Source organism: Schistocerca serialis, chromosome 1 (assembly GCF_023864345.2).
Source record: "Schistocerca serialis cubense isolate TAMUIC-IGC-003099 chromosome 1, iqSchSeri2.2, whole genome shotgun sequence".
Lineage (NCBI taxonomy): Eukaryota > Metazoa > Arthropoda > Insecta > Orthoptera > Acrididae > Schistocerca > Schistocerca serialis.
The window spans coordinates 517,902,152-517,917,235 of record NC_064638.1 but is presented as its reverse complement, the minus strand read 5'-3'; the positions used below and the strand labels follow the sequence as shown (position 1 = coordinate 517,917,235).

The window sequence follows — 15,084 nt, the reverse complement described above, 5'->3', positions numbered from 1 at the left end:
CTTGGTTTACTCGATCACTGTATCTGTCTCCAATCGAGCACATATGGGACATCATCAGACATCTCCAACGTCACCCACCAACAATGTTAACCGTTTACATATTGACGGACCTAGTGCAACAGGCATGGATCTCCATCCCACAAATTGACAATACGACGCATGCACGTTTGCATTCGACATTCTGCCCTTCACACCGGTTATTAATGTACCATCATCTCACATTCGCGATGGTTATTTCCCGCTAACATTGACCTGTGATCTTGCAATGTTAAGCACTTAAATATATTACCCATACAAATGTATTCCCGAAATTTCATGGCTCTACATTAATTATTTTTGGTGTTGCGATTTTTACCCGTCAGTGTTTAATACTTGACTTGTTAGCGTATTAAACCAATAACATAAGATTATACCTCTTAATGAGTGAATTATGACAACTTTTCAAATTTTTAAATTCTGTGAATACTGTAAGAGAGATTGAAAATCAAATTTTTGTTGCCCCTGGAAGCTGTTAGAAAGGCAAATTGCAATGGGAACTGTGCCGCGGGTTAGCTGTTTGGTAATACTGATGAGCTTCGTCAATGATGAGTCAGTCTAATGGGAGTGTATGGATCTCTCATTACAGCACTGAAATTTTTTTGTGGGGTTGCCAGAAAGACTCCGTCTGTGTGTCTCACTTTCCGTCAACTTGGGTGAACTGTGACGCCGTATAACAGTAGGAGAGAACGCAATCACTTGAGACATAACGTCCAGTGGAAGGCACATTGAGACCTTCGTGAAACCTCAATGCAGAATTATCTCATACGCCAGGTGGTTATTAGTGGCGTTGTTGATGGTGGTATTTTCGTACATAACATTGATAAAACTGTAAAAAAAAACACGAGTTTTACAACAGCCCGAGATGCGCGTCTGGGTAGGGAATGAAATGTGCGAGAGGCGTTCAGTAAGTAATGCAACATATTTTTTCTCGGCCTATTTCGGTTGAGAAGTTGTGGGAAATCAGGGATTATTCCCGCTTCAGCCCCTATAGTTTCATGAATTTTCGACTGGTGGCGGGGCTATACCTGGCCTTCAAAATGGCGTCCGTAAGGAGATGCGTTCCATGCAGAGAGCTGTCATTGAGTGTCTTTTGGCGCAAAACCGAAGCATCACAGATATTCATAGGCGCTTGCAGAACGTCTATGGAGACGTGGCAGTGAACAGAAGCACGGCGTGTTTTTGATCGAGGGGCCTGTCATCATTGCGACAAGGTCGCGCAAACCTGCCCGATCACCCGCGTGCCGCAAGCCGCACAAGATTCTGACTCCTGCAGTGTTGGAACGTGCAGAAATCAGTCGTGGTGATCGACGGATCACAGTCAAACACACCGTTGCACAAAGGGACGTTTCTGTTGCCAGTACTGACACATTAGTCCATCAGTTGGGGTACTCAACGGCTGTTGCCCGCTGGGTTCCTCGTCGCCTAAGTGCAACGAAATTGGGGAATTCCCTGCGCGTTACAAGGTTGACCGTGACAATCTTTTGCTGAACATCGTCACAGGTGATGAAACATGGGTTTATCATTTCGAATCGGAAACAAAACGGTGATCCATAAAGTGGTGCCACACCACCTTTCTCGCGAAGAAAAAGTTCAATGTCTCATCCTCAGCTGGAAATGGCATGACGACAGTGTTCTGCGACTCTGAAGAGGTTATTCTGTGCGGTGGTACAACGATCATCTCAGAAGTGTATTGTGCCACCCTTAGGAAAATGAAGAAACTTCAGCGTATTCGTCGTTACAAAAATGCAAACGGACTTCTCCTTCTCCATGACAACGCAAAGTCTCACATAGAGCAGCGCACCCGAGAGAGGCTTACACAACTTCATTGGACTGTTCTTTCTCATTCACCCTACAGCCCGGATCTCGCACCTTCCGATTTCTATCTGTTTGGCCCAAGGAAGGATGTACTCCGTGGGAAACTGTACGTGAATGATGGAGAGGTTATTGATACAGCAAGACGTTGGCTCCGATGTCGACAAGTATAGTGGTACACTTCAGACCCTGAGGCCCTACCAGTATGGCGACGTAAGGCCGTCACATTGAACGGAAATTATGTTGGAAAATAGGGTTTTGTAGTCAAAAGAGTGGGGAATAATACGGTGTATTGGAATCCTGAATAAAACCAATAATGAAGTAGTAAAGTACTCCATAATAGGAATTTTGGTGACGATATTGATAATATTCAGAACGTTCTGCAAAGTGAAAACGACAAAGAATGGTGCTGCCTGCTGCTAGAGCCATTTGTTTATAGAATCTTTGAGCTATCCGTCGGTCTTGAAGTTCTGAGCAGCCGGTCCGGCACATAGTTTTAATCTGCAAGGAAGTTTTATACGGAGGATGTTGACAAATCTTCTAGCCACAAAACTGGACTTTATCCTTCGTTCGTTTCGCAATATGGGTTCACGCATTGTCAGGAAGGAGAATGATTTCTTCGGTAATCGTACCGTCCCGTTTGTTTTGAACTGACCTTTGGAGTTTCGTAAGAGTCTCGTAGCTTGTGATGTCAGTATTCTCACGCGTTATTCTCATGAAATGTGTTGTTAGAATTCTTTTGCGATCCTGAAAAGCTGTAAGCGCTATTTCGCTGTTTCGCAACGTCTGCTTAGATTTTTGGGCTTATTGGAAGAGTAAGTGTGCATCCATTTTTTGGATTACTACTTAGTTTCATAGCTCAAGTACTGCATCCATGTCTCGTCTGCAGCCACGATTCCGTTTCTAAATCCACCCCTCTTCGTGGTAGCGCTGAAGGAATGTTAAGCAGGACCCGTTGTTTCAGTTTTGTGAACATCGGTTTGGCATTTTGGTACCCACTGCACACAGAAATTACGGTAGCTAACCTCTCTGCAGCAGTGAACAGGATTGTCCTTGAAATCTGAGTCACGTCTTCAGAAGCTCGGAAATGTGAACCAACTTCGGGCATGCATAATTTGGTCAACATGCAACATCGGTCATATTTGAATGCCTTTTCAACCACTTTCATCATGCACATCTGTATGACCAGCCTTAATTTTCTGCACCACTCATTAACAACACACATCACTCATAACCCGATGCCCATATACAAGACATGGATATCGGTGTCAGTGATCCTGATTGCAGGAAGCGAATCACAGAACGTATCTCGCGAATGGTTGGATAAGCAATAACGTCATCCATTTCAGTAGCTTGCTGCTTACACACTGACAAACGCAAGATAATGCTGCCTGACGCAAAGTTACCTTCAGGGTTTCCTGGCTCAACCACGCTGTGCCATGAAGCGAGAAGCATTTGTACATTTTTAAGACTTTCAGGCCAGCGCGAGCCATCGGTAGCACAAGCTGGACCCTCCCATGGGGCAGCTTGTACCACCTGTGGCTCACGCTCGACTCTGCAAATTATGCTACCAACAATGCACGAAAGTATGATGTATTATGTACCGGCCAGTCGCAGCTAACAACTGTGTATACGTTTTGTGAGACCCTTGAATGAGAGAGCAATCTGAACAAATGAGATATCACATGTTGTTGTGGTCTTCAGTCCTGAGACTGGTTTGATGCAGCTCTCCATGCTACTCTATCCTGTGCAAGCTTCATCATCTCCCAGTACCTACTGCAGCCTACTTCCTTCTGAATCAGCTTAGTGTATTGATCTCTTGGTCTCCCTCTGCGATTTTTACCCTGCACACTGCCTTCCAGTACTAAATTGGTGATCCCTCGATGTCTCAGAACATGTCCTACCAACCGGTCCCTTCTTCTAGTCAAGTTGTGCCACAAGCTCCTCTTCTCCCCAATTCTATTCAATACCTCCTCATTAGCTATGTGATCTACCCATCTAATCTTCAGCATTCTTCTGTAGCACTACGTTTCAAAGGCTTCTATTCTCTTTTTGTCTAAACCGTTTATCGTCCACGTTTCACTTCCACACATGGCTACACTCCATACAAATACTTTCAGAAACGACTTCCTGACATTTAAATCTATACTCGATGTTAACAAATTTTTCTTCTTCAGAAACACTTTCCTTGCCATTGCCAATCTACATTTTATATCCTCTCTACTTCGACCGTCATCAGTTATTTTGCTCCCCAAATAGCAAAACTCCTTCACTACTTTAAGTGTCTCATTTCCTTATCTAATTCGCTCAGCATCACCCGACTTAATTCGACTACATCCCATTATCCTCGTTTTGCGTTTGTTGATGTTCATCTTATACCCTCCTTTCAAGACACTGTCGATTCCATTCAACTGCTCTTCCAAGTCCTTTGCTGTCTCTGACAGAATTACAATGTCATCGGCGAACCTCAAAGCTTTTATTTCTTCTCCATGGATTTTAATACCTACTCCGAACTTTTCTTTAGTTTCCTTTATTGCTTGCTCAATATACAGATTGAATAACATCGGGGATAGGCTACAACCGTGTCTCACTCCCTTCCCAACCACTGCTTCCCTTTCACACCCCTCGACTCTTATAACTGCCATCTGGTTTCTGTACAAATTGTAAATAGCCTTTCGCTCCCTGTATTTTACCACTGTCACCTTCAGAGTTTGAAAGAGAGTATTCCAATCAACATTGTCAAAAGCTATCTATAAGTCTTCAAATGCTAGAAACGTAGGTTTGCCTTTCCTTGATCTTTCTTATAAGATAAGTCGTAGGGTCAGTATTGCCTCACGTGTTCCAACATTTCTACGGAATCCAAACTGATCTTCCCCGAGGTCGGCTTCTATCAGTTTTTCCATTCGTCTGTAAAGAATGCGCGTTAGGATTTTCCAGCTGTGACTTATTAAACTGATAGTTCGGTAATTTTCACATCTGTCAACACCTGCATTCTTTGGGATTGGAATTATTATATTCTTCTTGAAGTCTGAGGGCATTTCGCCTGTCTCATTAATCTTGCTCGCCAGATGGTAGAGTTTGGTCAGGACTGGTTCTCCCAAGGCTGTCAGTAGATATCACATAATTTGTGATTAATCTGGTCTAACATTGTTTTTGTGGTACCCTGTTGTTATCAAAGAATGGAGTTCCTAAATAAAAGGTCAGTATATTGAAATAGTAGCCTAGGGAGTTTGAACATGACAGCCGCCCCACAGTGAGAAAGAGGAAAAGTAGCGCCGACAGATGGAAGTTGCAGGAAAGCGTGAATACCCGCACCGCTCTACAGCGAGAAACTATGCTCAGTGCCGGCGTTAACAGGCAATGGAACCCCGTAGCTGTCAACCATTTCTATGCATAAATTTGGAATTTGGCTCAAAGGTGCCTATAACTTCCCCTCTGTATTGGTGTAAAAGCGTGGTACCCTGCGATGTCACTCTCGAAGAAGCTTCAAACATCAGAGTGTCGACACAGCTCAGAAGTTTATGCGAGCTGTAATGTGAATTCATGACGTTGCATTCGCACCTAATTCCACTAAAATTCTGCCAACGCCACCGTGGACGTATCGCACAACGGGCAAATCGTCACAGCCCCTCTTAACGATATTTCATCCCTTCTTTTGACGCTTCTTCGGTGGAGGTCAGAACTGCGACATTCAGCGTTGAAATCAAGCCTAGTGTAACATTTCAGACACACCGCCGCTCAAAATCGACACGAAAAGGCCGCAGGGGGTGGAATAAAGAGAATCAATGAAACCACCCTTCGATTGGGGTGTTGATTTCCACACATTTGCCGGCTTGTGTGGCCGAGCGGTTCTAGGCGCTTCAGTCTGGAACCGCGCGACCGCTACGGTCGCAGGTTCGAATCCTGCCTCGGGCATGGATGTGTGTGATGTCCTTAGGTTAGTTAGGTTTAAGTAGTTGTAAGTTCTAGGGGACTGATGACCTCAGATGTTAAGTCCCATAGTGCTCAGAGCCATTTGAGCCACACATTTCGCAGTGCGATGAAGAGCAGGACAACGTTCTTGATAACGTTCGACACTGCTGCCACTCCCTGCGTGTTTCAATCGTTCTCTAAGGACATCGTGGGGCTGCACCATAATTGAGCGTGATCCAACTCCTTTGGAGTGTAGTGTGACCACAGTTTTTTTTTCTGGAACACATCGTGGAACCATTAGGGACCGTTAAAACCATTCGATGAAATTTGAACGTGATCCGAAGCAGGAAAGGATGTTTATGCGTTTTCAGCCCTCCTGTGGCGTGGTCACGTGGGTTGGAGGGGACATTAAAATGTTCATGTAAAAAACTGGCTCTCCTTTCCTGAACACGTTGAAAATATGACTGTCAGAAACTTCGATACCAATTCAGCCTCGCGGCTGCTCTATTACCCGGGAGTTGGGTAACCCCTTCGACACACCTTGGAAGCAATTTGCCTACCTTGCAGGGTTCGAGGTGCCGCGCTGCTGAATTAATGTCGTAGTTTCTGACAGGCACATTTTTAATGTGCTCATCAAAGGTGGATGGGTGGCATGCCGAACTGGAGGTTCTTAAAGGAAGCGTTCGCCGATTTATTCATGTGCATTTCAATGTTGCCCCCCCCCCTCCCTCTACCCGTGATCACGCCACAGGAGTGCCCGAAACAAGAGGGCTGAAAAAGTATAAAGACGCTTCTCTGCTTCCGATCAGGTTCAGATTCCGTCGAGTAGTTTTTGACGGACCTTTGTGGTTCCACCCTCTGTACCAGAGCAAAAACTGCGGCCGTACTTCACTCAAAAGGGGTCGGATCACGTTAGGTCGGGTTGCAGTCTCACAGTGACCTTACAAGGGAACCTCCCCATCGCACCCCCGTCAGATTTAGTTATAAGTTGGCACAGTGGATAGGCCTTGAAAAACGGAACACAGGTCAATCGAGAAAACAGGAAGGAGTTGTGTGGAACTATGAAAAAATAAGCAAAATATACAAACTGAGTAGTCCATGCGCAAGATAGGCAACATCACGGAGCGTGTGAGCTCAGGAGCGCCGTGGTCCCGTGGTTAGCGTGAGCAGCTGCGGAATGAGAGGTCCTTGGTTCAAGTCTTCGCTCGAGTGCAAAGTTTACATTCTTTATTTTCGCAAAGTTATGATCTGTCCGTTCGTTCATTGACGTCTCTGTTCACTGTAATAAGTTTAGTGTCTGTGTTTTGCGACTGTACCGCAAAACCGTGCGGTTAGTAGACGAAAGGATGTGCCTCTCCAATGGGAACCGAAAACATTTGATCGCAAGGTCATAGGTCAACCGATTCCGCCACAGGAAAACATGTCTGATATATTCTATACGACACTAGTGACGGCATGTGCGTCACATGACAGGAATATATTGTCGACCCACCTAACTTGTACGCTTGGCGAATGGGTAAAAAGATTTTTCTACCTTGCCCGATTTAGGTTTTCTTGTGGATGTGATAATCACTCCCAAAAAAGTGATGAAAATATAACGGACGGACAGATAATAACTGTCTGAAAATAAAAAATTAAACCTTTCTCTCGACGGAGGACTTGAATCAAGGACCTCTCGTTCCGCAGCTGCTCATTCTAACCGCGGGACCACGGCGCTCCTGAGCTCACCTTATCCGTGATGTTCCCTATCTTGCGCATGGACTACTCAATTTGTATATTTTGCTTATTTTTTTCATAGTTCCACACAATTTCTTCCTGTTTTCTCGATTGATCTGTGTTCAATTTTTCAAGGCCTATCCACTGTGCCAGCTTATAACTAAATGTGTGGGGGGTGCGATGGGGAGGTTCCCTTGTTAGAGTTGGGTTGAAATGCACAGGAGTGGCAGCAGTGCAGTATGCTGTCAGGTACGTCGCCCCGCTGCTAAGCGCACTGCGAACAGTCGTTCTCGACCGCGAAATGTGTGGGAATCGTCGTCCCAATGGAAAGAGGGCTTTCCTTGGCACCCTTTATTCCACTCCTTGTGGATTGCGAGCGGCGGTGTGTCTGGAATGTGTTCCTCAGCCACTTATAATAAAACAGCGTGATTTCAACGCTCGGTAGATATTCTAACCTCCATGGCAGAGGCGTCAAAGGAAGAGATGAAATATGGACAAGAGAGGACGTGACGACCTTCCCAATTGTGACGTCCCTTCCCTCCTTCTTCACTCACCGGGAGGAGACGCGACTCGTAACGATGTTCGTCCCCGTCGGTGTGACGTGGAACAGCACCTGTAACCCTCGTAAGAACACAACTCCTCACGTGGCTTAGAAATATTCTGTTATCTGTCCGCAACAGTCTTCTCAGCTTGTGCGAACTGGTAAACTGCAATCGTTTATTTTTATTTTTATGCCCGGTTAGTTCTGTGATGAAATAAAATCTTGATTCTTGATTTCATCATTATGGTCGTTTTTCACACCATTCATAGCGAGGATGAAATTTTGCTGTCTACTATTCCGTTGCTACGGCGTTTCTACGTCCAGTTATTAACAACAGTCCGACATAACTCCAGACATAACTTATGTTGGAGTAAATTTTTTTTTAATACGCCGTAATACTTTTTTAAACTAATCACTCTTCACTGTCCATTATTCATGTACTCACTTAGTCACTTAAAATGTTTAAAGAGTCAATCAACTTGCATTAATACACATTGTATTGTCCGTTTAATGAGTTAGGCGACACGTAAGATTTACCTTTTGACTCAGATTTTATTGTTCTTTCTGTAATTAATTGTTTGTCAGTACAACACACGCACACCGATATGTCATGCAAGATTGACTTCAGTTCAGTAATAGTGACGCTGATGACACCTTTGGACTAATCAGGGTATTTGTCTTTCTTCGTGTCTTCGTTTGATTGTGTCCTACTCAAGACTACGACTCGTTTTTCTGTCGTTGTTCCATTGATCTCAAGGTTCATCAGTACGAAGGCTAAGTCCGATAAACCATATCACTCAATTGAAGTCTAACACTCGTCTTACTACACCGTCGCGATGAGAACGGTAAAGATTAACTTTCTTCAGTCGAATGACTGAGCAATACTTCAACCTCTATCTCACGAATTATCAAACTTACAAAACGGAAACAATCTAATAGCGTTTGCATCCAGACAACCATCGCAAAAGTGCTCTAGAGCGTCTCAAGAGCAACTAAATGACTGAACATTTCCATATCCGAGTTGCATTGTAGTCGCATTGAATTTCCTTTTCGATGCGGCTACAACTCCCTTTCATGGTAAAAGTTATCTTTGACTGAATTACTTTCTCGGATTTAGCCTCCGTTCATATGATGTAGAATTTATTCTATAGATGTTTGATATAGAATCTACGATAATCCTTTTCGTGTATCTCCCCTTTTTGTATGCTATTCTCAGCATTTGAATGATATAGGTGTTAATCAAAATATTACCGTTGTAGATTTTATCATCAATAGTTGCCGTCACTGTATAGATGACTCACTTCCCTACTTACAGCTTCCACTAAGTTTGTCAATTGGGGGTTATCTGTCCTTGGGGCGTTACACACTGTGTGACACATCCACATTGGCTTTAGGCAGAACTACACTACTGGCCATTAATATTGCTACACCACGAAGATGACGTGCTACAGACGCGAAATTTGACCGACAGGAAGAATATGCTGTGATATGCAAATGATTAGTTTTTCAGACAATTCACACAAGGTTGGCGCCGGTGGCGACACCTACAACGTGCTGATGTGAGGAAAGTTTCCAACCGACTTCTCATACACAAACAGCAGTTGACGGGCGTGCCTGGTGAAACGTTGTTGTGATGCCTCTTGTAAGGAGGAGAAATGCGTACCATCACGTTTCCGACTTTGATAAAGGCCGGATTGTAGCCTATCGCGATTGCGGTTTACCGTATCGCGACATTGCTGCTCGCGTTGGTCGAGATCCAATGACTGTTAGCAGAATATGGAATCGGTGGGTTCAGTAGGGTAATACGGAACGCCGTGCTGGATCCCAACGGCCTCGTATCACTAGCAGTCGAGATGACAGGCATCTTATCCGCATGGCTGTAACAGATCGTGTAGCCACGTCTCGGTCCCTGAGTCAACAGATGGGGACGTTTACAAGACAACAACCATCTGCACGAACAGTTCGACGACGTTTGCAGCAGCATGGACTATCAGCTCGGTTACCCTTGACGCTGCATCACAGACAGGAGCACTTGCGATGGTGTACTCAGCGACGAACCTGGGTGCACGAATCCAGGTTCTGTTTACAGCATCATGATGGTGATGGTCGCATCCGTGTTTGGCGACATCGCGGTGAACGCACATTGGAATCGTGTATTCGTCATCGCTATACCGGCGTATCACCCGGCGTGATGGTATGGGGTGCCATTGGTTACACGTCTCGGTCACCTGCTGTTCGCATTGACGGCACTTTGAACAGTGCACGTTACATTTCAGATGTGTTACGACCCGTGGCTCTACCCTTCATTCGATCCCAACGAAACCCTACATTTCAGCAGGATAATGCACGACCGCATGTTGCAGGTCCTGTACGGGCGTTTCTGGATACAGAAAATGTTCGACTGCTGCCGTGGCCAGCACATTCTACATATCTTTCACCAATTGAAAACGTCTGGTCAGTGGTGGCCAAGCAACTGGCTCGTCACAATACGCCAGTCACTACTCCTGATGAACTGTGGTATCATGTTGAAACTGCATGGGCAGCTGTTCCTGTACACGCTATCCAAGCTCTGCTTGACTCAATGGCCAGGCGTATCAAGGTCGTTATTACGGTCAGAGGTGGTTGTTCTGGGTACTGATTTCTCAGGATCTATGCACCCAAATTGCGTGAAAATGTAATCACATGTCAGTTGTAGTATAATATATTTGTCCAATGAGTACCCGCTTATCATCTGCATTTCTACTTGGTGTAGCAATTTTAATGGCCAGTAGTGTATATTGAAATTTGGTGGACCTCCCTTTAAGCTCACATGAACTTCTGAGCTTTGCCTTTTTTAATGTAGTCCGCGACACCTTGCTGGTTGAAGCGTCACTGAGCCCGAGATGACGTCGCAGGTCGCCACGCCTTAGCTCCAGTACGGAGGAAAGTTGTAGACGCCTTTCAGAGAAATTTCAAACTGATGCGTCGAAATGAGAGACAGTTACAGAGTTTCGAAAAAGTGATTATTTAATCGTGCTGCGCAGTGTTGCTGCGTCTCTCCGAGATGCCACCGTCAACAGCGAAACGTTATTCATGTTTTCGTGTTTGGTTTGAAGGTGCGGCGCAGCCGAGCAGCGGGACCGCGGACGGCGATTTCGGCTCGTCGGAGCCGGCTGCGCCTGCGTCGCCGTCGCCCTCGCCGTCGACGTCGTCGATGTCGATGCCGCAGTACACGCCCAGCCTGAGCCGCCGCATGCTGCCCGACGCCGGGCGCCGGCTGTCGCGCACCTCGTCCGTGCGCGACGAGCGGCCGCTGCCGGCGCGCTGGTCGCCGCAGGTGGACGCCTCGCTGCCGCCCGCGCCGCGCCGCAGCGGCTCCGGCTCGTCGTGCGGCTCGCTGCCGCCGCTGCCGCTGCCGCTGCCGCGTCGCCGCACACTGCTGCCGCCCGTCTCCTACCGCGCCAGGGAGCGGCTCTCGGTCGCCGGCATCGACGACACGCTGGAGCGGATCCGCGCCGAGCGCAGCGCGGCCGGGCTGGGCGTAGGGGCTGGTGCGAGCGAGGCGTTTGCCGACCGCTACCGGCCCAGCCACATCCCCGCCGTGTCGCGCTTCCCCCGGCGCTCTGCCTCTTTCACCCAGGACTACGACTATGGCCGGAGGGCCTTCGACAACACCGCACCCCAGGAGCACAGGCGCAGCGAGGCGCACTCCACCAACTCGCCGGATAGGTCAGTGCTGGGAAAATTCCTGCGCCAAGACCCGCACCAGCCCGGCGGCCCTGTTCTGGAAGAGAAGAAGACTGGTAGCACCACTTCGGAGTCCGCCGCCGCCACCACCTCCGAGGGAGTGGATGCCGTGACGAAGAAAAAGACACGGAAGATATCGCGCTTCTTGCGCCCCGATTTCTTCGACACGCCCAGAGAGGAAAGCGTGTACGCCAAGGAGAAAGAGGCGCAGAAATCGGCGGAGGCGGAAGCTAAGAAGGCGAAGAGGCTGGCTAGGCGAGCTGCTCTGCTCGAGAAGAAGCAGGCAGAAATGTCTAAGGAAACGAAATCTGAGACCAAAACGCCCGACGGCCCGGCAGTCGGCGCCCCCCAGCAGAGTCCTGGCGACGCGTCAGCTCCCGAGTCTAGCGGTGTCGCCAACGGAAAACCTGAAACCGGCAAGAACCGCTTCCTGCACTCGCTCGAGAAGAAACTGGAGAAGCTCCGTTCTGGCGGTGGAGACACCGCAGTGTCGAGTCGCGTGGAGCAGGCCATCAACTCGCTGAGGAAGCAGAGTGCGACGACCGATGTCCCGTCTGAGTCCGCACTGCTCAAGCGCGCCGTCTCTGTCGACGACGTCCGCCTTCCGTCGTCCGCGAGACCCGTCTCGTCGGTGCTCGGACTGCTGCGGCGAATGGAGGGTTCCTCAGGTAGGCGGACGCAGTCTGTGTATGCTGGCGCCACGAGCGATACTGTGCTATTGGGTGACTGTGCCGCCAGAGAAAAGCAGAAGCCCGAGAGGAAGAGAAAGGACGCGGACATGACAGTCTCTGTGCACAGTGCCAAGCCCTCGGCAGACGAACTTTTACCAGCAGTTGCCGGTGGAATCGGGACTAAGAGGGATCACAAGGTGCAGCCGAACAAGAGCATCAGGAAGGACGACATCTCTGACCAATCTCAATCTGATGGGAAGCAACAGACTCAGAAGAATCCCTTTGGGGACCAACGTAACCGTAAAAAGGAAAACGTGGTCGTTCAAAACCCATATTCAGAAGATAAAAGTGTCACTAAGGAGACATCTACGAATGATAAGTCATCGAAAACAATAGAAAACGCAAAATCATCATCATGTGTAAGTTCCTCAATTTCAGGAGCAGCCCAATGTAACGAGAATTCCAACACACGTGATGTACTGACATCATCTACAGGCGCCCATCGCCAGTCAGCAATCAGCAATGCCCCTCTCAAGGTAAAAGAAGAAAACATTTCCAAAACTAAAAGTCAAAACGCGAAGGATAACGACGCTCTCACATGCCCAAATGCTGAAACAACTACATCGGAACAGAAGAGTTTCATCACCAAGCAAGCTCCCAACCAGAAAGCACAGTATAACAAAATAAATGAAACTGTCAGACCTGTCTTGAGAGACGATAATTACAGCTGCAGTAGTTACGCCACTGGGAGTCCAGGATATGTGCCACGACTATCGAATGACAGTAGCAACGCCATTGCTGCCGGGAACCTGACTGCTACAGAGTCAGTTAAACACCAACTCGAACAAGGAGGGAATATATTCAATGATGTTTCAGCAAACAGTAACCGGAGGGATATGGGGAAGCTCACACTAAATTTACCAAAGATAGAGCTGCAAGGCACCAACCACTACTCTCATCTAAGTCCCCTTGGCCAGGATGATTACGCATCAACACTATCACCCGCGGATGAGTCGGAAAGCATTGATTCTTGGTCCGTTTGCTCCGATTTGGAAAGTCGTGATTTCTCCCTGTCCTCTTATCCAAAGACGCCATCTCCTGTACTGGAAGACGAAACAGTTGAAGAAAGGATACGTCGCAAGAGTTTCTACACACGGTTCAATGATATAAGGAGGAAAAGTCACAGGAAATCTTCCTCTGGACATTTACTGGGGCTAAAAGAGAGTGTCTCAAGGAAGTCCAGCTTCTCAGACGCGCCGTCGCTGGCTATGCATCCAAAGAAGGCCACACGCAGCCAGTCACTTTACAATCCCAGCGAGATAGAAGCATTTACCGACAGTAAGGCCACTACCTACGACTCGGGATCAGTTATGGAAGGTGTGAACATCAGGAATGCAACTACGCCATCCGCCCACACCAACACTGGGATACTGCAGAATGGATGTGGCAAGAAGGAATCAGCTCCCTCAGATGCAGTTAACAGTGATCACGATCCGCAGTTCGTTGCTTCAGCGCAGGACAGTGTCAGGCGTGAGAGTAGCAAGATCTGTCCTGAAATTAATGGCCAGAAAGAGGATTCCCTTGAAATCCGAACTGACAATCATAGGATACCGACAGTTTCTCGATCAAAACTGCCGACTCTCGACAGGATGAAAAAGAGTGAAGTAGGTAGTGCTAAATTCAAATCAAATAAGTGAGAAGTGCAGCGTAAAAAGAACTACTTAAAGTTGTTAAGAATAAAAATATTACTTCGCAATGTGCATTAAAATATTGTCTGCAACAGAAGAGTGGTTTGAAAGCAAATTGTTGACGTTGTTGAATCCAGTACTCTTTCAAATTTGAAATAGAGTTTTTATATGCAAGTCATTGTTTCTAATTGTGATATTGGCTGTTATAGATTTGTCAGATTTACATTTCGAAGCGTTTCATCATCTTTAGTCACATGTGCTAAGAGAGGAAAAAAACTTTAATAAATTTGTATAAAAAGCAATTTCTATTTGTTTCTTACTTGGTTTTTGTGAAGTGTTACCAGTTAACAGGTGGCGTGTCGTGATATGACTGACAGGTAGTTTGGCTCTCGCGATGAACAGGCGACGCTGTTGAGATCAACGTTTCCAGCGAAGTATCCACCTACAAGCTATTTGCAGTGGTTTGTGAAGTATGCATACTATTTGATCAAAAGTATCCGAAGACCCATCAGTGGACATTAATACAGGGCGAGTCCACTCTTCGCCTTTATGAAGACTTCAACTCTGCTGGGGATATTTTCAATGAGATATCTTAATGTCTTTGGAGGGATGGGCGACCATTTTTCCTGAAGAGTCGAAACGAGACAAGGTAGTGATGTTGGACGCTGGGGTCTGGAGTGAAACTGGCGTTCTAACTGATCCCAAAGGCTTTCCATAGAGTTCAGGTGGGACATTGAGCAGACCAACCCATTTCAGGAATGTTATTTCTCACAAATCGTTGTCTCACGGTAGTTGCTTTATTACAGGGTGCGTTGTCGTGCCGATACAAACAGTCATTGCCTCTGAACAGTTCCTCTACTTTATCATGTACACAGTGTTGTAAAATGTATTCACGTCCTTCCCGATTTAGCATTTCCTCAAACGCAATGAGGAGACCACACTCTAGACACGAAAAACACCACCGTACCGTGACTTCCCT

General features: G+C 46.9%; 2 protein-coding genes across 2 annotated transcripts in view; both read left to right on the top strand.

The window, feature by feature from the left end:
- The window catches only part of LOC126474282 (serine/threonine-protein kinase par-1-like), a 420,752-nt gene extending 409,502 nt beyond the window's left edge, over positions 1–11,250 (top strand). Inside the window, exon 21 of the mRNA XM_050101749.1 lies at positions 11,116–11,250. The gene's annotated coding sequence lies outside the window, so the exon portion shown is untranslated. The remainder of the gene's footprint in view (positions 1–11,115) is intronic.
- Positions 11,251–11,413: 163 nt separating this feature from the next.
- On the top strand, positions 11,414–14,389 carry LOC126474270 (uncharacterized). Its single transcript, XM_050101738.1, has one exon. The coding sequence runs from the start codon at positions 12,036–12,038 to the stop codon at positions 14,112–14,114; it is 2,079 nt and encodes a 692-aa protein (XP_049957695.1). The 5' UTR covers positions 11,414–12,035; the 3' UTR covers positions 14,115–14,389.
- The last annotated feature ends 695 nt before the right edge of the window (positions 14,390–15,084 follow it).